At 61.3% G+C, this 22,549-nt stretch overlaps 5 protein-coding genes across 11 annotated transcripts; 1 reads left to right on the top strand and 4 right to left on the bottom strand.

Moving 5' to 3' along the window:
• Positions 1 to 34: 34 nt before the first annotated feature.
• On the bottom strand, positions 35 to 8,463 carry AGPAT1 (1-acylglycerol-3-phosphate O-acyltransferase 1). 6 transcript variants are annotated; one of them, XM_079780886.1, is made up of 8 exons: positions 6,764 to 7,336; positions 6,177 to 6,420; positions 2,712 to 2,920; positions 2,373 to 2,506; positions 1,910 to 2,085; positions 1,690 to 1,785; positions 1,503 to 1,575; positions 37 to 1,104 (listed from the first exon to the last, which is right to left on the bottom strand). In XM_079780886.1, the coding sequence occupies exons 3-8, from the start codon at positions 2,909 to 2,911 to the stop codon at positions 923 to 925; spliced, it is 861 nt and encodes a 286-aa protein (XP_079637012.1). In that variant the 5' UTR covers positions 2,912 to 2,920; positions 6,177 to 6,420; positions 6,764 to 7,336; the 3' UTR covers positions 37 to 922. The 6 variants fall into 6 exon arrangements, with proteins under 6 accessions (XP_079637016.1, XP_079637015.1, XP_079637012.1 ...); XM_079780887.1 differs by having other exon boundaries at positions 6,177 to 6,301; XM_079780888.1 differs by having other exon boundaries at positions 6,177 to 6,283.
• Positions 8,464 to 9,128: 665 nt separating this feature from the next.
• Positions 9,129 to 11,484, top strand: RNF5 (ring finger protein 5). Of its 2 annotated transcripts, XM_079781386.1 has the most exons (6): positions 9,129 to 9,323; positions 10,224 to 10,242; positions 10,337 to 10,449; positions 10,553 to 10,607; positions 10,680 to 10,797; positions 10,901 to 11,483. In XM_079781386.1, exons 1-6 carry the CDS (start codon positions 9,184 to 9,186, stop codon positions 10,996 to 10,998), a joined length of 543 nt encoding a protein of 180 aa, XP_079637512.1. In that variant the 5' UTR covers positions 9,129 to 9,183; the 3' UTR covers positions 10,999 to 11,483. The 2 variants fall into 2 exon arrangements, with proteins under 2 accessions (XP_079637512.1, XP_079637513.1); XM_079781387.1 differs by lacking the exon at positions 10,224 to 10,242 and having other exon boundaries at positions 9,184 to 9,323; positions 10,901 to 11,484.
• Positions 11,485 to 11,715: 231 nt separating this feature from the next.
• On the bottom strand, positions 11,716 to 14,417 carry AGER (advanced glycosylation end-product specific receptor). Its single transcript, XM_079779908.1, has 11 exons — positions 14,295 to 14,417; positions 14,049 to 14,161; positions 13,761 to 13,953; positions 13,558 to 13,622; positions 13,370 to 13,457; positions 13,089 to 13,283; positions 12,884 to 13,017; positions 12,555 to 12,696; positions 12,281 to 12,307; positions 12,043 to 12,169; positions 11,716 to 11,938 (listed from the first exon to the last, which is right to left on the bottom strand). Exons 1-11 carry the CDS (start codon positions 14,344 to 14,346, stop codon positions 11,839 to 11,841), a joined length of 1,236 nt encoding a protein of 411 aa, XP_079636034.1. The 5' UTR covers positions 14,347 to 14,417; the 3' UTR covers positions 11,716 to 11,838.
• Positions 14,418 to 14,841: 424 nt separating this feature from the next.
• On the bottom strand, positions 14,842 to 19,681 carry PBX2 (PBX homeobox 2). The gene is made up of 9 exons (XM_079779906.1): positions 19,321 to 19,681; positions 18,468 to 18,541; positions 18,036 to 18,283; positions 17,752 to 17,942; positions 17,507 to 17,642; positions 17,255 to 17,408; positions 16,811 to 16,899; positions 16,613 to 16,699; positions 14,842 to 16,505 (listed from the first exon to the last, which is right to left on the bottom strand). The coding sequence occupies exons 1-9, from the start codon at positions 19,539 to 19,541 to the stop codon at positions 16,413 to 16,415; spliced, it is 1,293 nt and encodes a 430-aa protein (XP_079636032.1). The 5' UTR covers positions 19,542 to 19,681; the 3' UTR covers positions 14,842 to 16,412.
• A 239-nt stretch (positions 19,682 to 19,920) lies between these two features.
• GPSM3 (G protein signaling modulator 3) lies at positions 19,921 to 22,519 on the bottom strand. Its single transcript, XM_079779907.1, has 5 exons — positions 22,171 to 22,519; positions 21,903 to 21,947; positions 21,600 to 21,699; positions 21,192 to 21,391; positions 19,921 to 20,964 (listed from the first exon to the last, which is right to left on the bottom strand). Exons 2-5 carry the CDS (start codon positions 21,942 to 21,944, stop codon positions 20,827 to 20,829), a joined length of 480 nt encoding a protein of 159 aa, XP_079636033.1. The 5' UTR covers positions 21,945 to 21,947; positions 22,171 to 22,519; the 3' UTR covers positions 19,921 to 20,826.
• Positions 22,520 to 22,549: the final 30 nt, after the last annotated feature.

Below are 22,549 nucleotides of genomic sequence, written 5' to 3'. Positions count from 1 at the left end.
TGCTGTTATCCAGATAATTAATAAAAACCAACCATGAAAAACGGAGTCCCACCCTCTCCTTTGCTCCCAGCCCCTCCCTGTTGTGGGCACAGGTCCGGGATGGGAGGGAGGGAGGCTAATGCCACAGGGAGGAAATGAAAACTGGCTCAAAGGGGGAAACCTCAAAAGAAAGAGAAATAAATAAAAGCCCTCCCATCCCCTCCAGCCAGGGGTCAGCGCTTCCCCAGCGGGAGCCGAGTGCAGCCCTGGTGCGCTTCCCGTGTCTCCTCAGAATGGACCCAGGGCTGAGGGGGTGGGTGGGGCCGGCACAGGAACAGGGGGAGCAGAAATGTGAAGACCAAACTGGCATCCAGGAGTGTGCTCAGTCCTGGGCACCTGGGCACGGGCAGGAATGAGACCTCGGAGTGAGAAGAGTCCAGCCCCCTGACGGAGGCTCCACCGGAGGGAGGGTGACGTTGCTGAGGAGTGTTCCCAGGAGGAGCCTGGGAGGTGTTCCAGGCACCAGCTTCCAGGCCCAGCATGGAGTCCTCCTCGCAAACGGATGAGTCCACCGAATCCACGGGCGTGGAGGGGGGGGAATTGTCCCACGGAATGGATGAGTCCACTGGCCAATGTCGGGGAGAGGGAGAGACCACGAAGGAAGGCGGCCCACTGGGCAGGATGGAGTGCTCCCGCTGTGTGTGGGCCGAGCACTGGAGATGAGGGGAGGCACTGTCCCAGGACTCAGGGCACAGGAGGTGGGTGGGGTCAGAGTGGAGGCTGCACCGAGGCAAGGAGTCCATGGGGAGCGGGGGAGGGGCAGACATTCACTTCAGAAGCTGGACTCCGAAGAGGAGACTGAGCAGGGAGGGGGGGACGAGGAAGAGGGCTTGGTCCTGCTTCAGAGCCCACGGGCTGGCAGGTGGGGGCGGTGGAGGGGAGCTCAGAGCCGGGCCTCGCCGACTCCAGGTTTCTTCAGGTAGTCGCCACCGCCCCTGCCATCAGTGGAGATTTCCCGGAAAATGGTGAGCATGGAATGCCGGACTCTGTCGGCCAGAGCTGGGACGTCATCTGGTGTCAGCCCTTCTGTGGGCACTGGGGGCAGCACCCGGACCTGACAGCGCCCTGGGGGGGGGGGGGGGAGCAGTCAGGGCCCGTCTGCCCCGCCTTGGCCCGCGGCTGGGCCCAGGTTCTGAGCTCCCCTGCTACCCCTCTCCTCAACCGTGTAGGCTCTTCTCCCTGCCAGATCCGCCTGTTCCGTGAGGCCCCCTGCACAAAGCCTTCCTCAGACCAGTCCAGACGCTGCACCCTCCCACCCCCTGCACCCTCCCACCCCCGTCTGTCCGGCTCCTCACACACAGGCCTCTTTCCTGCTCGACAGGAACGGCCTCTTACGGCGGTGCTTCCTGGCAGGTGATCTGTGACATTGAGCAGCTCTGACACTCAGTCCTGCCCCGTGGGGACGTCCCTCCAGCCTCTGCCATGACCTTTCCGGTCCCCCCCAGGTCTGCTCAGAGCCTCACCCGACGTGAAGCGGCGCTCCTTTTTGCAGTAGAAGTCTTGATAGGAGGACATGACGATGGGCACGATGGGAACCTGGGGAGGGAGAAGCCATCAGCCCTGACTCCCTTCGGAGGCCCCGGACATGCTCCGCCAGAGAGGAAGGGGCGGCGGGGTCTGGGCTCGGCAGCAGGGGGAGGCAGTCATCACCTGGGCCTGCACTGCCAGGTGGAAGGCGCCGCGTTTGAAGGGCAGCATGGAGCCATTGTGGTTTCTTGTGCCCTCAGGGAAAACCCAGACCCGCACCTGGGAGGAAAGACGCGTCTATGCAGGGGTCGCAACATGGTTGTGGCCCCTTGACCCTACCTATCATTTATTTACAACTGTTCTACTCCATATGCGCCATCCCCCTCGTCCCAGGGTGACTCACGTCCTGGGTGAGCAGGGTCTGGGCGACCTCGGACATGACACTGATGGCATCCCCGGTGCGCTTGCGGTCGATGAAGATGACTCCAGCCAGCCAGCAGGCCAGCCCGGCAGAGCCAGCCCAAAGCAGCTCCCGCTTGGCGATGGGCACACATCGGCCGGGCAGGACCTCCATCATCCCTGGGGCAGGGGAGGGGGGGTGAGCATCAGGGCGGAGGTGGCCCCCGTCACCCAGGTCATCACTGTGCTACTGAGGCCTGGATATAAAGGAAGAGGGGGACGGGGGGCAGGGCCAGGGAACGCCCAAGTGGAGGGAAGGGTGACTGAAGGCCTACCACCCTGCTTATGAGGGAGACAGCCACGTCCCAGCTGAGGGGCAGGTGAGCGCGTCCGAGAGAAGATTCTGGGAGAGTTCCAAGAGGAAGGGGGAGGGCATGGCTGGGAGGTGTGTTCTAGGAGGGCCTCACCAAGCAGGTCGAGGGAGCTCTGATGGTTGGAGACCACGACGTAGGGCTGTGAGGGAGGGAAGTGGTGAGCCCCTCGGACCTCCACGCGGATCCCGTACAGGTACTTGATGTGGAGCAGCATCAGACGCAAGATCCTATGGGGTGTCACGGCAGGCGGTTCCAGGGGATCCACTGACGTCCACCTGCATGCTTCAGCTCCCCGCTTTCCCGGCATCTTTGCAATCCTCCCCTTCCTGTCCCCGGACTCTTTCAGTCTCTCCTGCACACCCATGACCCCCCATGCACAGCTCACCTCCGACCCTTAGGCTCCCTCACCACCCAGCACCCCTTGGCCCTCACTTCATGTTCTCGACATTGCGCCCTCGCACGGCACACACGGGGATGGCGAGCACAGCCAGGAAGAGGATCCAGCCGTTGTAGAAGGCCATCTTGAAGAAGTACTTGGCACTGGGGCTGCAGAACCACAGGGTGGGCAGCAGGAAGAGCAGCAGCAGGAAGAGCAGCAGCAGCACCGTCCATGCCCCTGGCCACAGGTCCATTCTGGTCACCTGCAGGGGTTGGGGCAAGGGACAGGGGGCCTGATTCCTGGAGGGGGCGGGGCGGGTGAGGTGCAGAAGGCAGGAGACAGGATGGGGCCAGGGCTCCCGTCGAAACCATTCAGGAAGCCTCTAGCAGGGGGCAGTGGGAGCTCAGGACTGGTCTCCCACCCCTCTCTCTGAAGGCCCAGATATCTTCAGATGCACAAGGGAGAGGGGACATGTGCACCCACTGAGGCAGATGTATGACACTAAAAGGACAGTAACGGGAGAGCTAACACTAGTGGCTGGTAAGGGTCTTACAAGGGCCTACACCTGCGCTGTCCAACCCAGCAGCCACCTGCCACCTACGCTACTGAGCACATGCAATGTGGCCTAGTCCAGACTGAGACGTCCTGGAAATGTAAAATGCACATCAGATCTCAAAAACTTCGAATGAAAAACAGAATGTAAAATATCCCTTAATAACCGTTTACATTGATTATATTGTGCAATGACAAACTTTTGTGTTTAATAGAATATATTAAAATTAATTTCACCCTGTTACTTTTTACCTTTTTCAATGTAGCTACCAAAAAATTAAAAATTACAGCCCTGGCTGGTTGCTCAGTGGTTAGAGCGCCGGCCCATGGACCAAAGGGTCATAAGTTCGATTTCCGGTCAGGGGCACGTGCCTTGGTTGCAGGCTTGATCTCCGGTTGGAGCATGTGCAGGAGGCAACCAATTGATGTGTCTCTCTCACATTGATGTTTCTCTCTCTCCTCCTCCTCCCTTCTCCTTCCCCTCCACTCTCTCTAAAAAAATAAATGGAAAAAATATCCTCAGGTGAAGATTAAAAAGAAAAATTAAAGATTACATATGTGGCATGCATTATATTCGTGTTAGACAGGGCTGGTTTACATATACTATACACTACGTTAAACCACAAAGTTTACATTTTGTAGGAAACAGGCCAGAAAAGTTCAGTAACTCACCTGAGGTAATACAGCACCTGAGAGGCACTTCCTAGCTTCAACCTAAGCGGCCTGTGCCCCTCACCCCTCAGTCCCCCTGCCATCTGTCTGCGTATTGCCTAGGTGCACACAGCAGACACAGCGAAAGTCACCAACACCCACAGACATTCTCAAGGCTGGCTGACAAGAATGAAGGCTCTGTCACGCAGGCAACAGACACACAAGACCGACGGGCACACACACACGTTTACGATCCTATCCAGTGACAGATGAAGGATTGGGAATGCATACCTAGAATATCCCTCTCCACCCACGCGGCCTCCCATTCCAGATAGAGCCATGGACGAGCCAGGAGTCACCACATCCATCAATCCTACCTCCACAGCCAGGCAAACGAATCCCACCACTCCTTCCCTCCCTTCCAGCGACACTGCCAGCAGTCTGCCAGGCTCGGACAGGGGGGAAGGGGTGCAAAAAGAGAGGGCAGAGTAAAAGGGACATCACGCCACCTTCCCTGGAAGAGGAAGACGGCCGGGCGCCCAGACCTGCCTTCTAGGCTCTTCCTTCTTCCTCCACTCTGCTGTCCCGCTGCTGGGGGCAGGGTCCCAATTCGCAAAAACGGTGTTCAGGGAAATACGGTCAAGGCCCAAGACATTCCCTTCCAATGACAGGAAGGGCTGTGCTCAGCCAGCCCGTTGCCCAGAGCGAAGGCAACGGGAGTGGAGGAAAGCAGACGGCCGGCGCCGAGACGGCCGGCTGCAGAGCCCCCTCCCACGGCCCTGCACGTGTGGACCAGTGTCTCTCATCCGGGCTTTTGCAACAGGCTCCTAACTCTCCCTCTTCAACCCTCTTCCACGGGGCAACCAGAGATTCTTCTTGAAACGCAAATCTGGGCATTTTCCTGTCCTGCCTAAAGGCCCTTCTTGACAAGCTGACTTCTGCTTACTTCTTTGGCCACATGCCCACAATGCCTTTTCCTCAAACTGAGTTACTTCAGTTCCTCAGACCCACCAGGGCCTTCCAGGCTTCTGTGCCTGGAACACGCTGTTCCTTTCGGCCGGAACGCCCTCCACCCCTCACCTGCCTCACTCGGCTCAGTGGATGTTTTGGAGGTCTTTCCGAAGCCTGCTGGGCCTGACTTCTCTTTACACTTTGATCTCAATCACCGGTTCTCAAAGTGTGGAGATGCAACTTCCTGGACTTCACCCCAGATCTCCTGGGTCAGAAATCCTGGGTGTTGGGCCCATTAATCTGTGCTTTAACAGGCCTTCCAGGTGAGTTTGGGAACCACTGATCTTGACACCACTGAGTATAACTGCTCACTGCATTTCTGTTTCCCTCTCTAGTCTGTAAGCAGCTTGAGGACAGGGACTCTGTCTTATCCCCAATGCCCGGGGCAGGAGGAGGCGGAGAAGGCACTCATAAACATTTGCTGAACACACCATAAGGCTGCATACAGACCCACACAACCATAAGCATGAGTAAGCTAGCTACCCTCTTGAGGATGTTCGCTATGAAAAGAAGTCACCGAGAAAGCAGCGAGCACACCAAGCCATGTGACGCACGGCCACAATGAAAGCAGAGTGGCAACAATCAAGATGGCACATACCATCACACACAAGAGAACATCCAGAACGGGGATTAACATGCCACGGGAAAGATGCTGCTGTCACCCAATACATGCCAACAGTGCAGAGCGGGGCAGATAATGTGCACAGCAGGGCTGACCCGGGCAGACACTGAGCTCCACGGACCCACCGCACAGCCCCTGGAGAGACCCCGTGCAGGAAGACACACAGGCCAGAGAAGTCAGCAAGGTAAGGCACCTGGACATGGTTCTTTGGGGAGACGGAGGCCCCGTTACCCTCTCTAATATGTACCAGTAATATTACGTGATCCTCTCTGGAGCAGAAATATCCAGGATTTATAAACACAATAGAGCGCCAAATGGGTTAATGAGCACTTGACTCCCAAAACATAATGCCAATAAAATTAAGAAATAATTAATAGTATGTGTAACCATAAGCATGTTGGACATGTCACATCAGCATATCATGTGAAGGAGCACACATATGTGTAGAGTGAACCCTGACTGGGAAAATATACACAGCAAAGGGGCCAACCGGATTATGAAAGGAGTGTGTGCTAATCAGGTAAGCCATGGATCCCACACGTGAAGACCGCTGCATATGAAGGGAACATGGACGGAACACGTGAGCCCCCCAAAACAAGGTATAATCTCTACATGCCAAAGTTTATGTGCAAGAAACATGAAGCCAATAATAGATGCAATATGTATATGAAAACTCACACACCTGAACATGTCGAGACTAGACGTGAGACATGGACGTAAGATGAGAATGGGCAATTCTGACGGGAAATAACAGCACTTCTTCACAGCCCATGGAGAGCATAGGACAACCTAGCTGCACACAAGCCACTGTGTCCAGGGTACACGGATTCAACACAGAAAACACCCGTGTCCGTGAGGGGAGCCGCGGAAGGCCGGGGAAACAGGAGGCCCTGCGCCGGGATGGGCAGACCAGCCCGAGGGCATTCCTAGGAAGCGGATTCTGCTCGGGAGGGAGGGCACCCGGAGCCTCCTCCGGCCCCAGCCCTCCAAGAATCAAGTGGGGCCAAAGGGCAGGGAGAGGAATTGGGCTTGGGGAGCGCAGGGGTTCCCTCCCCAGGACTCCTGTCCACACCCTTCCCACAACGCGCAGGGTCTCCAGGGCTCCCCCTCCATCCTTCCTCCCCCTCAGGGCCCCTCTCCCTTCCCCAGAAACCCGCTCCCGGGCGGCTCTCCTCCTCTCCCCTGCCCGCCCTCCCAGGCCCACCCTCTCCCCCACCCTCTCCGCCCCGTGCCTTTCGGCAACCCCTCCCATCCCTTTCCTGCCCCCACCTCAGTGGGGAGGGGAGCCTGGGGGGCTGGCCCCCTCCCCGGCCAGGCTGCGGCAGCGGTGGTGGCGGGTGGCTGTGTCTCTGCCTCGTTCGGGGTGTCGGTGCCAAGGGGGCGACAGGGCTTGGGGGCGTCCTAGCCCCGGCCGATGGAGGGGCGGTGAGAGTGGGCGGCAGGGCCCATGGCGGTAGGAACGGCGGGGGCTGTCCCCCAGCTCCCTCCCACCCTTCCTGCTGTCTCTGAGGGCTGGGCTGCCGCGGCCGCTATCCCCCCACCCCGACGCCTGCTGGCTTCCGGGGCTGGTCAGGAAGTGGGGGGCGGTGATGGGCGGCCTGTGTTGCCAATCGCCTCCCAGGCACCCAGGCGTCTCCGCCGCGCCGACCAGTGGGCTCTCGCTGGCGGGCTGGGCCGGGCCGGGCCGCAGCATCCCGGTCCTCCGCGGACTCCCTTCCAGCGCTGTCCCCGCAGGCTGCGCTCGCTGCGCCTCCCCATCGCCGGCTCTCCTCTCACTTCCCCTCGGCGTCCTCCTTCCTCCTCACCCCCGTGTCTGCAGTCGGTTCCCTCCTCCCCTCGGAGCCCCCTTTCTTGTCCCCATTCCATCCCAAATATTGACGGAGCGTCTGCTAGAGGCCAAGCACCGAGCCCTTCGCCCCTGTCCCTCCAGGGCTCCATCCACCTCGCTCACCTCCCCCCAGCCCCAGCGGGGTCTCCCTTTGTCCCCGCACTGCCCCCCACGCCCCGCTCCCCCTCCCCCCCGCTCCTCTTTAAGGGGAAGGGTCCTCGCAGGCCCTCTCCCTGCCCGTCTTTCCAGGCTCTTCAATCCAGCACTTTTCCCAGTGCCTTCCTACCCGTCTCCTGACCCAAGCCGAGACAACCCCTGTCCCCAGCATAGAATCTGGGTGCACCTATTCTTAAAATGGAAATTGGGCATTAGGGCTGCTTTGGGGGGGGGGGGGGTGCTGATTTCCTCTGGGACAGGCGTGCCTCCTCAATGTTGAAGTCATGTGCCCAGCTCTGTGCCCAGCCCGTGTCCCCATTATCCCTTTACCAGGATCATCCTATCACTGCTGCTTCCTCGGTCTCCACCGCTTCTTTTCGGCAACCTTTCCCTAACCCCGCACAACTCCCGACCGTCACCTCCCCTGCATTTATCAGATGCCCGCCCGCCCGCCCCGCCTTCGCCGAGCGCGAGTCCACACGCCCTGAGGACGAGGTCCGGGCCCTGGCCCTGGAGTCACCTACACCTGCTCCTCGGGCCACCGCGAGGGTCACTGACTGCGGAACAAAGGCCCCGCTCGGAAGCAGCGTGCCCGGCCCGGGGTCCCGCCGGGAGGACCCGGCTCCCCGGGGCATCCTACACGGAGGGCGGGGCGGGCCTTGCCCGCAGCCACTCGCCAAGTGTGGGGCTGGGCGTTTTCGCTGCGGAGGTTTAAAGCGGGGTCGAGGTCGGCTCTTCCACCGGCCCCTTTAGGAAGGGCCTGGCTTTGGTGCAGCTCTGCTCCGTAAGCACCTACAGGCGGGCCGAGTCCAGCCGCGGGAGGCGGTTAACACCAGCGCCGCAGGTCGAGGCTCGCACCATCCCGGCGTCGGGCTAAGGCCGGTTCCCCGTTCTGCACTGAGAGGGAGGGGCGGCCCCGAGTTTTGTTCCCTACGTCACCGAAGGAGGCCGGAGCCATTTTGAACCCTGCGACCCTCGTTTTGCCCTTTTTCCTGAGCTCTTCGCCGTCTCTTCCGATCTCGGCCAATCAGGGGCTAAGGAAACGGGCCAATCGGGCGAGGGATGCCTCAACCCGAGGACTCGGAGGAGGCTGAGCCGAATCCTTTGAACCTGAACCCAGCCAATTGTAGAGCAGTCACCATGACGACGAGATAGAGGTGCAGGGTGGGGCCCAGAGAAAGCTCAGAGCTCACGGGATTGGTCCACCCCTTCCCGCCGCCTGCTGCGCACGCGCACTCCCTAACCACCAGTTTCCGTCGAGTCCAGCCAGTCAATTGCTTTGGAGTCATACTGTCCAAAGTCCAATAGGAATGCGGACCTTCTGAGAAAGAGGAAGTAAAGGAAAGCAAGGGCAGCCCCGAACCAATTGCTTCTGGCCTTTGGATATGACTGGCAGCTACCCACACGAATAAAGCTTCCCTTGGCCCGGCGGCGGGCGAATGGCAGAGCACGCCAGCGACGGCGGCTGCATGAGCCAATCGTCATAGGGCAAGGGCAGGGCCGCGCAAACCTCTTCCTCCCCGCCTCCGGACCAATCCTTTAGGTTGCATCCTGTCTGATTGGCAGGCACTCAGGCCAATCGTGATTAAGAAACCTTGAGGCCTCCCCAATGATCGTGAGCGGGAGGCGGTTTCTTGTTTGTTGGGGCTTGTATTTGTGTGTTTGCGGGGACTTAGGGGTTCGTGGGGGCGAAACCGAACGGGCCATGGCAGCAGCGGAGGAGGAGGATGGGGGCCCCGAAGGGCCAAACTGCGAGCGGGGCGGGGCGGGCGCGACCTTCGAATGTAACATATGTCTGGAGACGGCTCGGGAAGCTGTGATCAGTATGTGTGGCCACCTGTACTGGTGAGAACCGGGAAGCGGGCGAGAGGAGTGGGGCTCACCTCCCTACGGGGCAGGCTGGGGGCGGGGGATCACGAAGCGTACGGATAATCGGAGGGCACATCCCCATAGGTGAGCCCGGAGGAGGGGGCGTACGTCTTTCTGGGTACGTGTGGGTGGGAGGGGCTCGTCTGTTCGACCAGACTGTGAAAAGCAGAGGCGCAGGAGCTAGGAGCGCGAGCGGGTGGTGTGTTTTGGAGAAACGGGGCGAGGGTGGACGGCGCACATCTGTATAGGGGAGCCCCGAGCCACCTTACCCCAGATAAGAGAGGGGGCTTAGCTATGCAGGTGGAAACGCATTAGACCCAACGGGTAGGAGAGGCATTAGTTGAGTGGGGGAGACCTAGGGAATGTGGGACCTCATTCAGGTGAGCTATGCCAGGGGCGGGGTGGTATGTCCTGGGGACAAGGGCACTTGGAGGGACAGCCGTGAGAGGTTGGAGGGTTGTGGCAATAGGGACTTCATGTGCCTGGAAGAGAGGGAAAGGAGTCGGGGCGGGTGGTGCTAATTAGGAGGTTTGGTTTGGGAGTGATGGGTGTGGGGCAAGGATGGGGCTGGGACTGAAAGAGGAGATCTGGAAAGGGGTGGTTGAAAATAATTGAAAATGAAGTCAAAAGGAGAAGGGAGGGGATGAGCGTGTGGAGGGGGCGGGGAGAGGGTTAAGCATTTTGAGGATGGATGAAACTTTGTGTTGGAAGATTAGAAAAGCAGGAAGGCCAAGTTGGTTGGCGTGGTAGAGGTGGCAGACAATATGAAAAGAAACAGCTGGTGATCCCTGGGAATTGGGGGTGAGATGGGACTCGGAGGTCGGGTCTGTGTCTCTTTCCTGTAGCTAGTTTGACCTTTTTTTTCCCCCCATCCAGTTGGCCCTGTCTTCATCAGGTGCGTACTCAGAAGAGATGAAGAGGGAAATGGGGCGGTCTGAGGAGCTGGAGGACCTGCTGTATACTGGAAACCACTTCATTTTTCCCCCCAGTGGCTGGAGACACGGCCCGAGCGGCAAGAGTGCCCAGTGTGTAAAGCTGGGATCAGCAGAGAAAAGGTGGTCCCCCTTTATGGGCGAGGGAGCCAGAAGGCCCAGGATCCCAGGTGAGAGAGCAGGGTGCTGAGGGAAGGTGGGAGACTTCCTCCCTGGGAGGGGGTGTGGAAGTGGAGAGACGTTTCCTGTTGCTGTCCCGCTCTTCTTCCTCAGATTGAAAACTCCACCCCGCCCCCAGGGCCAGCGGCCAGCTCCGGAGAGCAGAGGGGTGAGTCTGTGATGGTGTTCCTTCCTTGCCAAAGCCTCGCGCAGCCCACCCTGACTTCCTGTGCCTCCGTAGGGCTTCCAGCCGTTCGGCGATCCCGGGGCCTTTCACTTCTCGTTCGGTGTGGGTGCCTTTCCCTTTGGGTTTTTCACCACCGTCTTCAATGCCCACGAGCCGTTCCGCCGGGGTGCAGGTAAGGGCCATCCCTCAGCCCCTGCCAGGGAGCCCCCGGACCCCCCCCAGCCCCTCCTGGCCCAGAGTGGGTGCTTCCGCCACAGCTTCCCTTTCTCCTCCAGGTGTGGACCTGGGACAGGGTCACCCGGCCTCCAGCTGGCAGGACTCCCTCTTCCTGTTTCTCGCCATTTTCTTCTTTTTCTGGCTGCTCAGTATTTGAGCCGTGTCTCCATTCTGCCCACCTCCAGCCAGAGGAGAATCAGTATTGGGGGTCCCTGCTGACCCTGCCTCACTCCTGGGCCCTCGCCCAGCCCCTCCACTTCTGTTGGCCACTCTCCAGGCGGGCGTGGGAGGAGTGCGTCTGCCCAGGACCGCAGGCAGGCCCGCAGGACGGGAGAAGCAGCCTCTGCCCCGCTCTCCCTCGCACCCCCCGCAGCGCCCCTCCAGCGCTGGGAGAGGAGGGGACTGAAGAGAAGGTCTGTTTCTCGCTCTCCTCAGCCTGTGCGTCCCCCCACTTCTTGATTTGGTTTTGAAAGGTGGGCAGGGCTCCCTCTGACTCCCTGACTTCTCCCTGGATTTAATTTAATTTCTCTCCCCAGGACCTACTGTGGGTTCTGACTAGATGCTCCCTTCTCCTCACTGACTCCTCTGTCACACACTCAATAAACAAGTGGAGATGTATTGATGGGAACTCTGCCCACCTTTGTCCTTCCGGGTGGAACAACCCCCCTGTGAGTGAGTGTTGGTGTGGTGTGGGGACGTTCTCAGGGCTGTAGGGAGTGAGGGTGTCGCGCGCAGCGCGCTCTCTCTCTCTCTCTCTCTCTCTCTCTCTCTCTCTCTCTCTCTCTCACACACACACACACACACACACACACACACACACAAGAGCAAAGGGAGCAAGGTTATGTCAGGTGTTTACTCATCACTGTTTGTGGAAGGCTCGGTTGTGAAAGGACGTTAGGCGAGGTGAGTAGAGGTTATACAAGGGAGAAATGGTCTGGGGCCAAAACAGTGTGGGGAAAAGAAAAGGGAGCTGAGGGATGGGGTGGCCAGGGGCCCCTCAAGGCCCTCCTGCACTGCTCTCGGCTGCATCGGGCTCCTGGGACTGATTGAGCTCTGCACGCTCCTCCTCCTCCTCCTCCCGGTTTTCTGGGGCCTTCCTGGGGAGCAGGCGTGGGAGCGTTCTGCACATGGCCTTGCACGTCCCCACGCCTCTCCTGCTGCCTGGGAGCCCAAGACCGTGTGTCCGGCTTCCTCCACTCACCTCTCCTCTCCTCGGCGGCGGCGCCTTTGCCACACGATGACCCCAATGAGCAGGGCGGCTGCCCCCAGGCCTCCCAGGATCCCCAGGGCCAGGGCTATAGTTCCCAGCCCAGGCCCTCCCACAGAGCCTGTAGGGAAATGGGAGGGTGAGGGCCCAGCCCCACCATTCCTTTCTTGTTGGCCGTCCCCCCACGCACACGGGGGTCAGTCTTCCTCTCTGACCTGCTCCAGCCCCTCACCTGCAGTAGGCCCCTCCTCGCCTGTTTCTGGAAGACAAAGTCAGAGCCAGTCAGAAAGGAAGGCGGCAGGCTGGAGGGGTCTGTCTAGTGGGAGTGTTTCCTTTTTTTAGCTCCGAGTGGGGAGGGGACAGGCTGGGCTTGGTAGGATTTGGGGGGGTAGCTGAGGCCTGGGAGTGGGTGAACTGAGGGTGGAGTGGGTGGCTCTTGGGGACAGTGCCAGAATGGAGGAGGTGACGAGCCTGCACAGCCCCTGGGGTGTGGGGAGAGGTCTCACCGATGAGGCTGATGCTGACAGCCCGGCTCTCCTGGGGCCCGTGGCTGGGGTGGGTGGCCACACAGCTGTAGGTTCCTTGATCTTGAGGCCCTACCTCAGGGAGGAGCAGCACTGGGCTGGGGGGAAGGGCCAGGGGGGTGCCCTGGGTGGGGGAAGGGGGACAGGACGCTATTACAACCCAAGTCCACACATCCCATCTCCTGTCTTGGTCCACCTCCTCAGCTACCCCGTCTTCCCCAGCTCCTTGCCTGCCTCTCCATGAGCTCCCTGCCCTCCCAGTTGCCTGTTATGCCTCTCTCTACCTCCCAGCCCCTCCCCAGGTCACTCACGTCCTTGACCCAGTGGATTTGAGGAGGGGGCTGGGTGGAGGCTTCACAGGTCAGGGTCACAGTGCCACCAGGAGCTACTGCTCCGCCTTCCGGCTCCACCACCAGTTGGACCTCTGGAGGCACAGGCTCCGGGGCTGGGGGGCAGGAGGGAGAGTTACCCCGCTGTGTGGGCCCGTGGCCAGACTTTCAGAAGGTACTCACCCACCTCTGGGCTCGCCCTGGACGCTGAGCCGGATGGGGGCCGTGTGCAGGGCTCTGCGCCGGGGACGGCCGGGGCTGAAGCTACAGGAGAAGGTGGGGTGGGGCGCTCCCCCCTGCGCTGGGGTCACCGTCAGCTCTGACTGGAGTGTGAAAAGCCCTGTCTCAGGGTGTCTCCTGCTCTCTTCCTTCACCGACACGCCTAAGGTGGAGGGAGAAGGCGGGGTGTCCCACGGTGTGCGGGGGAGGGATCAGGAAGAGGCAGCTAGGAGGGGAAAGGGGACTCACCTTTGCCATCAGGTATCAGGGGTTTCCCATCTAAGTGCCAGCTAAGAGTCCCTGCAGGGTAGCCCCCCTCAGACACACACGTCCCCACCTGGGGAAAGAGGGACCTCATCACCTTTGAAAGTAAGACACCATACACACGTACCCAGCCACCTCCTGTTCTCACTCTCCTCCCCTTTTTCTCCCACTACCTTATTGGGGACACCAGCCTGGAGCTCAGAGGCGGGATCAACAATCTCTGGCTTCCCGGGGATCTCTGAAGGAGGGAGAATTCCGGTCAAAAGCTGGGGCTTTGAAGGTTCTCCCACCACCAGGGCCAGCCAAGGAGCAAGGGCTGGGGTTGAAGGCTCTTCCTGGAAGGAGAGGGGGCCTTGGGGAAGGCCGGAACCCTTACGGTAGACTCGGACTTGGTAGTTGGACTTGATCTCCTTTCCTTTCCGGCTCATTGCCCGGCACCGGAAAATCCCCTCATCCGGGATCCCCACAGCGGGCAGGAGGAGGGAGCCATTGGGGAGGACTCGAGCCACGCTGTCCCAGGGGCTTCCCTGGGGAGACAGGACCTTCCAGGCTTCTGTCCTGCCTGTGTGCTGCGGGCAGAGGAGAGGCCTGAATAGCGCAAGTCCTTTGGGAAAGGGCTCCTGAGGCGTGGAGCTGGGGAGGCTATGCCAGGAGCCCCACTTACCAGTTTCCATTCCAGCTGCTGGGGTGGTTTCCTGGGAGCACCCTTACAGTTGAGCACCAGCGGCTTCCCGATCGGGGCTGTGACGTTTTGACAGCCTGCCACTGCCCCTGCCCCTGGGAGACAGCAGCAAGGTGGAGGGGCTGACAGACCTGGCACAGGGTGGGCAAGGGAGCTGGAGGAGCGGGAGGGTCCAGGGAAGATCTGGGAGGGGGCGAGTGCCTTCCACGGGTGGGGGCAGTGGCTCACCCCACAGACTGAGGACCAGCACCCAGGCTCCAGCCATTGCCCCTGCCGCCATCCTGCCTCCTGTCCGGGCTCCTGGCTCTGTCTGCCTCTCACTGCTGTGGCCACTGCCCTAGGTGGGGCTTGTACCCTCTCCCCTGCCCCCATCTCCCGGTCCTGTCCTGGCACAGGGAATGCTAGGAATTCGTGACTCTCGGATAAGAGTCCTTCAGATACTAGAACGGTGATCACCCCACCCCTGGCACTGCCACATCTGTGGGGGTGGGGAGTGCATCTTCTGGGGTCTCCCAGGCCCTTAGGACCCCCAGCCTGACCATCAGTCTGCTGAGGGCTACCCGGCGGGCCACTGGAGCCCATCTGCGGCACAAGGTTGCCAGGCCAACCGGTTCAGGCCAGGCCGTTTCCCACGGGGGAGGCCCGGCTGAAACCTGGGGCCTGGGTGCTGAGGGCAAGGCTGGCGGACTCAGGAAATCCTTTTCGGGCTTTTATGAAGAGAAAAGTGTTTTCTTCCTGGGGTTTCTTATGTTTTTGAAAATAATTCTCAACTAAACCCAGGGGGAAAATTTCTTTATTTAAAACTGCTTTTTTTTTTTTTTGCGAAACTATAAGTTTACAAGTGAGGAGAGAACTGCCCACGCCCGTGCCGTGCCTCCCGCCCCCATCAGCCCCGGCCTGCCCACAGTCCTGCCGGGTCTTGGACGGGAGGGGTTCCCCATGGTCGCAGTCTGTGAAATCCTGACGCTGTTGGAGGGGTTCAGGGCCAAGGACGGGGCAGCAGTGACTTGACTTCCCTCCGGACCTGGCTTTTTGCAGCCTCTCGCCTCTCCCCACCCTCATGATTTTGGACTGAGAACAAAGATACCTCATTTCTGGGGAAATTGAGGGAGATACATACACAGGCACCCCAACTCATACTTATTTCACAACAACCCTTCCCCCTTCTCCCCTCCAACCTGCATAGTTAAAAAGACGTGTCACAGGGGAAGGTGGCACTGCCTCCAAACAGCTGTGCCCAGCCCTGCCCACGGGCTGAGAGGGGGAGCACAGGCCAGCCCCAGCCGCTGCCTCCACACCAAGTGCAGCGGGAGCTGCGCAGCCGGCACAGAACCCCTGGGCCTTTACGGCCAAGGGGACACCTAAGGGACTGGAGGCGGACTTGGGGCCCAGCTAAAGGTCCTCCTGTGGACGAGCCAGCCGGGCGTCTTCGCCGGTCCCCTTGTTCCCCTTTCTCTTATCATGACCCCTTTTGCTATCACCCCTAATATGGGAAAGCCGGTAATTAAGGTAAAAAAAAGAAATCAACATATAAAACATCTACTTCCCCAAACTCAATTAAAAATTAAGAACCACCACCAACAAAACACCCCCAAAATACAGATGGATCCCAGGCATTTTTTCTTCCCTAACAAAAAAAGGTTCAACCCCCAAACCCAGTTAACAGTTCCCAATTCCCTAAAGTAGCAGAAACTCCCTCCGAGGTAGATATCTGAGTCAGACACTCTCGTTCACCGAGCAATTCTATTGGTTTAAGATGAGCTGCATATGAGGTAATAAAGCCGTCTGGAGGGGGAGGGGGTGGGAGGCCCGGGGCGTGGCCAGGTCATCTGTCCAGAAGTTGTGTCCCCATTTTTGGCATCTCTGGTAGGTAGGGCAAGGCTGGCGTCTCCACAGATCCCAGAGCAGATAAGGAGTGGGGGAGGGAGAATGGGTGAACAGAGAGAGAGAGAGAATAGTTGTGTATGTTTGTATGACCGAGAAACAGAATAGTCGTATGTGTGTCTGTGAGAGAAACAATAGTTGTGTATGTGTCTATGAGAGAGAGAGAGAGAGAGAGAGGATCTGAAAGATAGGGTTCTGGGCGTGTTTCTGTGTAAGAAATGGGGAGAGAAAAAGATTGAAAAGAAGGGAAAACAGGGGAGACAGACCCCACCTTCCCCTTTGGGGACCCTCTTCTCCTTGCCATGTAGTCAGCAACCCCAGCACTGAGTCGGCTGGGGTAGGGCAACCCCATTTGCCCTTCTCCATCTTGTGCTTCTCCTGTGTCTGGGGCTTGTCCTCCGGATGCCTTTGTCCTCACGTCGTCACCTCGTGAGCCCCCAGCCCGTGGCCCCGAGGGGGGAATCAGTTGGAAGTGTCAGAGTGAACGCTCCCTGGTCCCTCTGTTGGGGACGTCACTGAGGACGGGGTCACAGCCTCCTGCCAGCCGCCGTTTGCCTGGAGAAAAGACAGTTGGGTGAGGCTCTGAAACCTAGTGTGGGGGCAGTGCTGCCGGGGAAGGGCGCTGGTCCCGGGAGGGGGGAGGGCTGCAGGGCTCCACTCACCCTCATTTCCCGAGGGCTGTACATCTGGCCTGCGCCGAGGTTATCGCCGTAGCCCCCGGGGCCCATCGAGTGTCGGAGGGATTCCACCTGTGGCAGCGAAGGAAGGTGTGCCAGACCGTGGGCCTCGGAAGCCGTCTGTGTGCTGAAGGGAGGGAACCCGAGGGTGGGGAACCCTGCTCAGGGGAGAGGGCGTCTGACCTGGGAGGCAGAGTAGGAGTCTCCGTTGAGCCCGGGCATCCCCAGAAACATGTCTCCGGATCCTGAGAGATTGAAAGAGCCGCCAGAGCCTTGGGGGAGCAGAGAAGGAATTAGGGACGGTAACAGCCGGTGTGGCAGACAGGAGACACCCCGTTTCCAACAAGCCCTCTGAACTAGCTCTGTGGGGTGTGCCACTGCGCACAAACGCCGCACGGCACCGCCGCGGCATCAAGGCTCCGCTCCGGGCCTCCCACGCTGGCGGGAGGAGAGCAAGACGTAACTTGCCGGAGTGGCCTCTGTCCCCTGACATCCCCACCCACCTCAGCTTGGTCTCTGTTACCCCCAAAGGCCGACCCCCCCATGCCCAGGATCCTGCCTAGATAGGAAGTGGGAACAAAAGCAGGAAGCGTGCAAAGCAGCCAGCCGGCCGGCCGAGGGCTCCACCTGCGGAGGAAGGGGGTGTCGGGGAGCTGGTGCGGCTGTGGCCCCCCTGGGTGACAGACACGGCGGTCTTGACGGCGTAGATGTTTGCCTCCTCTTGAAACTTTCCGATATTTTTCTTGTAGCGAATCCGCTTGTTGCCAAACCAGTTGGAGACCTGGGGGTGTTGGGCAGAAGGAGGGTCAGCTGGAGGCCTCCCCTCTGTGGGACCCTGTCATCGGCCGGAGCGCTTCCTGCCGAGCCTCCGCTGGGTACCTGAGAGACGGTGATGCCGCACTTCTTGGCGAGCTCCTCCTTGGCCTCCTCGCTGGGATACGGGTTACTCAGGTGGGAATAGAAATACTCGTTTAGGACCTCGGTGGCCTGTTTGCTGAAGTTCCGGCGTTTCCGTCTGCAGAGGAGGGAGAAGGGCGCTGAGGACTGCCGGGCCGCAGGGTCTCCGTGCTGCAGGCGCCGGGGGCCCCGGGGGTCCCGGGTGCAGCCTGGGCCCCGGGCCCCACCTGGCGTCCAGGAACCGGGAGCGCAGGATCATGACGGCCTCGCAGGTGCTCTGCTTGAGCTGCATCTGGATGGCGCTGAACTTGCGGTGGATGATGCTCACCATCCGCTCCATCTCCTTGGGTGCCACGGGCCGCGTGCGGCTCTGCTCCCTCAGCAGGTTCATGACGTGGGTCGTGAACTCGTTACATGCCTGCAGCGGGGGCCGGTGGGCTGTGAGGTGCCCTTTGGCCTTGGGGTCCCCCCGAGGAAGCTCCCGCCACCCACTCCCGCGTCCTCGCCTCACCTGCTCGTACTTCTCCAGCTCCGAGTGGTAGATGTGGCGGATCTGGGCCAGTTTGCTGCGATAGTCCGAGTGTTCGATGGAGTTGTCAGGGGACACGCCGCCCCCGGAAGCTGCTGCGGCTGCAGCTGCTGCCGCTGAGCCCCCCCCTTTCTCAGGCCCAGCCACACCTTCTGCCAGAAGCATGTTGTCCAGGCGCATAAGCTGGGGGTCCACGGGCTCCTCCTCCTGGGAGCCCCGGATGCTGAGGCCTGGCACGAGCGAGGGACTTAGGGACCCGAGGACCCCACACCCAGCTCTCTGCCCTCCTGAGACCCCAGTTTCTCTGGTTCCCTCCCCAGTGCCCCCTGGACACCTCCCTGACCCCCACGCTCCTCAGGGCTCCATGTTGTCCAACTCCTGGCCCGAGTGTGTGGTGAAGGGTCCCCCACGTACCGGTCTTCTCCTTGATCTCACACAGGACGCTGAAGAGCGCTGGCTTCATGCGGTGGCAGTTCAGGGCGTGTTTCCTTGGGCGGAAACGGGAGAGAAAAGTTTAGCTACAGAAACGTGCAGGGGCACCATGAGGGCGAGAGGGGGCCTGGAACAGGAGGCAGGCAGAAAGTGGGGCTGGGGTGACATGGGGGTGGGGAAGCTGCTTGGCCCCGCACAGAGTGAGGGTGGAGGCAGCAGGAGGAAGGCCCCGCGGGTGGCTGGGGCTGGGGGAGACGGTGTAGAAGGGTGCAGAGGGGGAGTTTGGGGTGACTGCAGATATGAAGGTGACTAGGTCGATTTCAAAAGAAGAGAGATGGAGACTGGGGAGAAGAGTCAGAATTTGAGGTGCCAGAGAGGGGTTAGGGGTGCCGAGCTAAAGTGGAGGGATCCGCAGAGATGTGTGTGGAGGGTCCTGGGCTGAGCAGGGGTGAAGGCGGGTGAGGACACAGGGAGGCTGGGCCTGGTGGAGAGGAGAGGTAGGAACTCTGGGGAGGGGTGTGGAGGTCCCCAGGTCTGCAGAGGAGGGGGTGGGCTGAGTGGAGAGTCGGGGGAGGAGCCAGAAGGGGGCTCTGGAGAGGGAAGGTGGTTCCGGGGACTGGGGGGTCAGTGAGAGGTTAGGAGAGGGGGGTGAGACCACCTGGGGTTCCCCTCTTTAAGGTTTCGGGGCCTGGGGTGAAGGAGAGGAGTCACTTATCTGGGGGTTCCGGGAGCAAGGAGGGAAGAGAGGTGTGGGATCCTGGAGTTGGGGGTTCCGGAGACCAAGCTTGTGAATGGGCTGCTGCTCTGTGTGGGGTGGCGGGGCGGGGGCACTCACTTGGCCTGGGCCTCGTCCAGGCTCTGGTCCGTGATGGTCATTATCTGCTGCAGAATGTCCCCGATGTCTTGCTTCCCTCGGCCTCCCGGGACCCCCCCGCCACCCCCACCGGGGTCTCCGCCACCCGGAGGCTCGCCAGGGCCCCCAGGCTCCCCACCCACCAGCCCCAGGCCCCCCCGGCCCCCGCCTGGAGGGGGCGGCCCCAGCAGCCGCTCGTCCATAGTGGGGGGGGCCCTGAGGCCCCCTCCCTATCCCGCCCCTCCCCCGCCTGGTTACTTCCCCCCAAACTCGGCGGGGCCGCTGCTCCCTCCGCCCCGACCCCCGCCCGTCTCCCCGTCTCCGGGCTCCCCCGGGGGTTCACCCCGGCGCTGAAGGGAGACCTGGGGTACCGGCTGGGCCCCCCACAGGAGACCCCGGCCCCCGGCGGCGGAGAAAATGGAGCCGGAGAGAGGAGGCCCAGGCGGGGGTGTGTGTGAGCGAGAGGGAGGAGGGAGGAGGCGCGGGGAGCTGGGGGAGGGGAGGGCGGGGCGCGGGCGGAGCTGGGGGCGGGACGCGCGTCGGCTCCGCGGCGGGAGGGTGGGGGAGGGGCGGGAGGAGGGGCGGGGAGGGTGGGCGACGGGGGGAGGGGACGCGCGGGGGCCGGCGAGTCGGGGCGCGCGGCCGCGGGCTGCTGGGCCGGGGTCCGGGGGGCGTGGACTCCGGCTCCGGGGCGCCTGGGTTCGCCGACAGCGCCGTTCATATTTCTTGTCCTAATGACTCCCCCCTGTTGTACTTAATTAAAACCCGGAGGGGCGGGGTAATTAGGAGGTCTCCAGCCGCTGCTTAATGAGCCGGTAATTAACCGGCGGGGAGGGGAGCTGGCCCCGGGCCAGCCGGGAGCGGCTCCGGCCTCCGGCCCCCCGCCCGCAGCCCAGACACAGTCCAGTCCGAGGGGAACACCTTTATTCACAACAAACTTGGGGCCCGCGGGGCGGGGGGGGGGCGGGCAGGGCGAGCCGTGCACGGCGGAGGCCGCGTCCTGGCGCGGGGTGGGGGCGCAGTCCGTCTCGGCGAGGCCCACGCTCCCTTTCCGGTTGGGAAGGAGGGGGGACTGTCCCTCGGGTCACGGCCTGAGGGGACGGGACTAGTCTTTTCTTGGGAGTTGGCGGCCTCGAGCCTCAGATCCTGCCTAGCGGCTTGACGTCTGGGGGTGCCCCCACCGCTCAGGACCCAGACTCAAGCCCCTCCCTGAGGTCAGAGTCGGGACGGGTGTCCCTGGGTGCTGGGACCCTCACTGCCTCCGGCTCCGCGCACCCAGGGAGGGCCCTGGATGACATCCTACCTGGACTATTCCCAGGGTGCGAGGCCTTTCACCCCCTCAGTTCCCAGGAACTTGGGCTTGGACGATGGACAGATTTCTGCTGGGTCCAGTTTCTGGCGCCCCTGCCCAGCAGGGTTGAGGGTGGGCAGCGGGCTGCCCCGCTTGGAGCCCCGGGAGTGAGGAGGGGCTGGTGGGGGGCTCAGATCTCAGCAGGTGTGAGTGGGGGGCCGAGACCTTTGTTCCTCCATTCGACCCCCACCCTGAACTCTCAGCAGCAACTCCAGGAGCTCCTGTCCCCCTGGGGGTAGGGGAGGCTCTGACCGCTGGGCTTCCATCCGCTGGCACTGGAGGGATGGAGGGATGGGAAGGTGTTGGTGAGGGTGCAAGAGGAGCAGGCCCGGAAAGGAGCCGGCTGGTAGGAGGGGCATACAGGACACCTGTGACTGGGGTGGGGGGCTAGAGCCTGGAGAGGGCAGATGCCTGGGGAGGAGGAGGGGTAGGGCCCCAAAGAGGACAGGGTCAAGAGACCAGGAAACCTGGGTCTGGCCTCCTGGGGGGCGGGGCGTCTCACCTGGTGACTGAGGATGGTGCTGTAGAGCTGTTCTCTGTCCTCCTGGGGCCGGGCTGGGGCTGGGGCTAGGTTTGGGGGACCCTCGGGGACGTGGAAGGTGGCTCTCTGCTCCTCGAGGCGGCGGGACTGGGCCTCAGCCACGAGGTCCAGAAGGAGCTCAGTCTGCATGGAGAGCAGGGAGGCCGAGCGGGGTCCTAGGGCTGGGAGAGTAGGGGGAGGGCTCAGAGAGGTTGGCAGGTGGGCGACTGGGACAGGGACAGACAGGGTGAGGTGATTAGGGCCTGGTGGTCAGAGGTAAGGAGGTACAATGGGGAGTCCAGAGGATGTGGGGAAAGGGCCCATGCTGGTAATAGGATTAGGAAGGATGCAGGCACCAGGGTCAGGGAACTCCCTGGATGGTGGGGGTACCTGTGCGGCGGGTCCCTGGAGGAGGGGATGGAGGAGCAGATCGCCAAGGTCGAATGGTGGTGTTTACAGGGGGCCAGCCATGCTCATCCGGAGGGGGGCCCTGATGCCGAGACAGCCATTCCAGTCAAGCAGGGGCGGGCTGGGCCAGCAGCCTGTTTCCTCTCTGTGTCTCTGTTCCTACCCCTGTGCCCAAGCCCTTCCAAGTCCTGCGTCCAAGGTCACTAGTTCTCTGCCTCAGGTCCTCTCACCTCCCTTTCTCCCAGGGTCAGCCCCCTCCCCGCCCCCCCACCAGTGCCTGCTCACCTGCTCACCATCCTCTTCTTCCTGGGGTCTCTCAGCCTCCATGCCCTGGAGGGGAGAAACCGATGGGGGAGGGGAGCTAGGATTTGGAGGAGGGCCGGAACCCTGAGTTCCTGAGGGGAGTGGGGGCTGGAAGGGGTGGGGGTGAGCCAGGGGCTGGATGTCTGGGTACTAAGCAGGAAGCTGGGTTCCTGGTCAGCCCCCCATGGGCCCCGCCCATCCCTGTCAACTTCCTCCAGTTCTGTTTTCCCACCCAAACTGCTTGCTCAACCTCTTCCCCAGGGGCGCAGAGGCTGGGCCGGCTCCTCCGGCCGCAGTGGAGGGCTTTCAAGGTGGGCGAGAACTCTCGGCCTTCCCCTCTCCAGAGCCTCCGTGGACCCCAACCCGCACCACTCTGTTCCCTCCCCCTCTCCTCCCCTCCAGCTCTGTCAACACAGGAACTAGCTGCACAGGAAGTGGTTTCACTCCTCAGAGCCCTCACCCCCAGGTCGCTCCTCTCCCTAAGAAGTCCCCTGACGGTCGGATTCAGCCCTCCCCTGCTTCCCAGCGTCCAGCCTCATTGGGATGGGGACAGGCCTGGTTCCAGTGGGAAGCGGGACTCCGATCCCGGGATGTTAGGCCTCAGACACACACACGTACCCCCCGCACTG

Source organism: Cnephaeus nilssonii (assembly GCF_951640355.1).
Source record: "Cnephaeus nilssonii genome assembly, chromosome: 9".
In the NCBI taxonomy this organism is placed as follows: domain Eukaryota; kingdom Metazoa; phylum Chordata; class Mammalia; order Chiroptera; family Vespertilionidae; genus Cnephaeus; species Cnephaeus nilssonii.
Note: the sequence above shows the minus strand (reverse complement) of the source record. Positions and strands in the feature narration are given on the sequence as shown.

Coding starts and splice junctions, on each gene's coding strand:
- GPSM3 (XM_079779907.1), bottom strand. CDS start 21,944: ATGGAGGCTGAGAGACCCCAGGAAGAAGAGGATGGTGAGCAG. Junction 21,700..21,902: donor AAGAAGAGGATGGTGAGCAG/GTGAGCAGGCAC, acceptor TCTCGGCATCAG/GGCCCCCCTCCGGATGAGCA. Junction 21,392..21,599: donor TCCAGGGACCCGCCGCACAG/GTACCCCCACCA, acceptor CTACTCTCCCAG/CCCTAGGACCCCGCTCGGCC.
- RNF5 (XM_079781386.1), top strand. CDS start 9,184: ATGGCAGCAGCGGAGGAGGAGGATGGGGGCCCCGAAGGGCCAAACTGC. Junction 10,450..10,552: donor CAGAAGGCCCAGGATCCCAG/GTGAGAGAGCAG, acceptor CTTCTTCCTCAG/ATTGAAAACTCCACCCCGCC. Junction 10,608..10,679: donor CAGCTCCGGAGAGCAGAGGG/GTGAGTCTGTGA, acceptor GTGCCTCCGTAG/GGCTTCCAGCCGTTCGGCGA.
- PBX2 (XM_079779906.1), bottom strand. CDS start 19,541: ATGGACGAGCGGCTGCTGGGGCCGCCCCCTCCAGGCGGGGGCCGGGGG. Junction 17,943..18,035: donor AGCTGGAGAAGTACGAGCAG/GTGAGGCGAGGA, acceptor CCCCCGCTGCAG/GCATGTAACGAGTTCACGAC. Junction 17,409..17,506: donor GCGGCATCACCGTCTCTCAG/GTACCCAGCGGA, acceptor CAACACCCCCAG/GTCTCCAACTGGTTTGGCAA.
- AGER (XM_079779908.1), bottom strand. CDS start 14,346: ATGGCGGCAGGGGCAATGGCTGGAGCCTGGGTGCTGGTCCTCAGTCTG. Junction 12,308..12,554: donor TGTCAGCATCAGCCTCATCG/GTGAGACCTCTC, acceptor TTTGTCTTCCAG/AAACAGGCGAGGAGGGGCCT. Junction 11,939..12,042: donor CGCCGCCGAGGAGAGGAGAG/GTGAGTGGAGGA, acceptor CCTGCTCCCCAG/GAAGGCCCCAGAAAACCGGG.
- AGPAT1 (XM_079780890.1), bottom strand. CDS start 2,911: ATGGACCTGTGGCCAGGGGCATGGACGGTGCTGCTGCTGCTCTTCCTG. Junction 1,786..1,909: donor AGACCCTGCTCACCCAGGAC/GTGAGTCACCCT, acceptor CTTTCCTCCCAG/GTGCGGGTCTGGGTTTTCCC. Junction 1,576..1,689: donor ACCTGGCAGTGCAGGCCCAG/GTGATGACTGCC, acceptor CTCCCTCCCCAG/GTTCCCATCGTGCCCATCGT.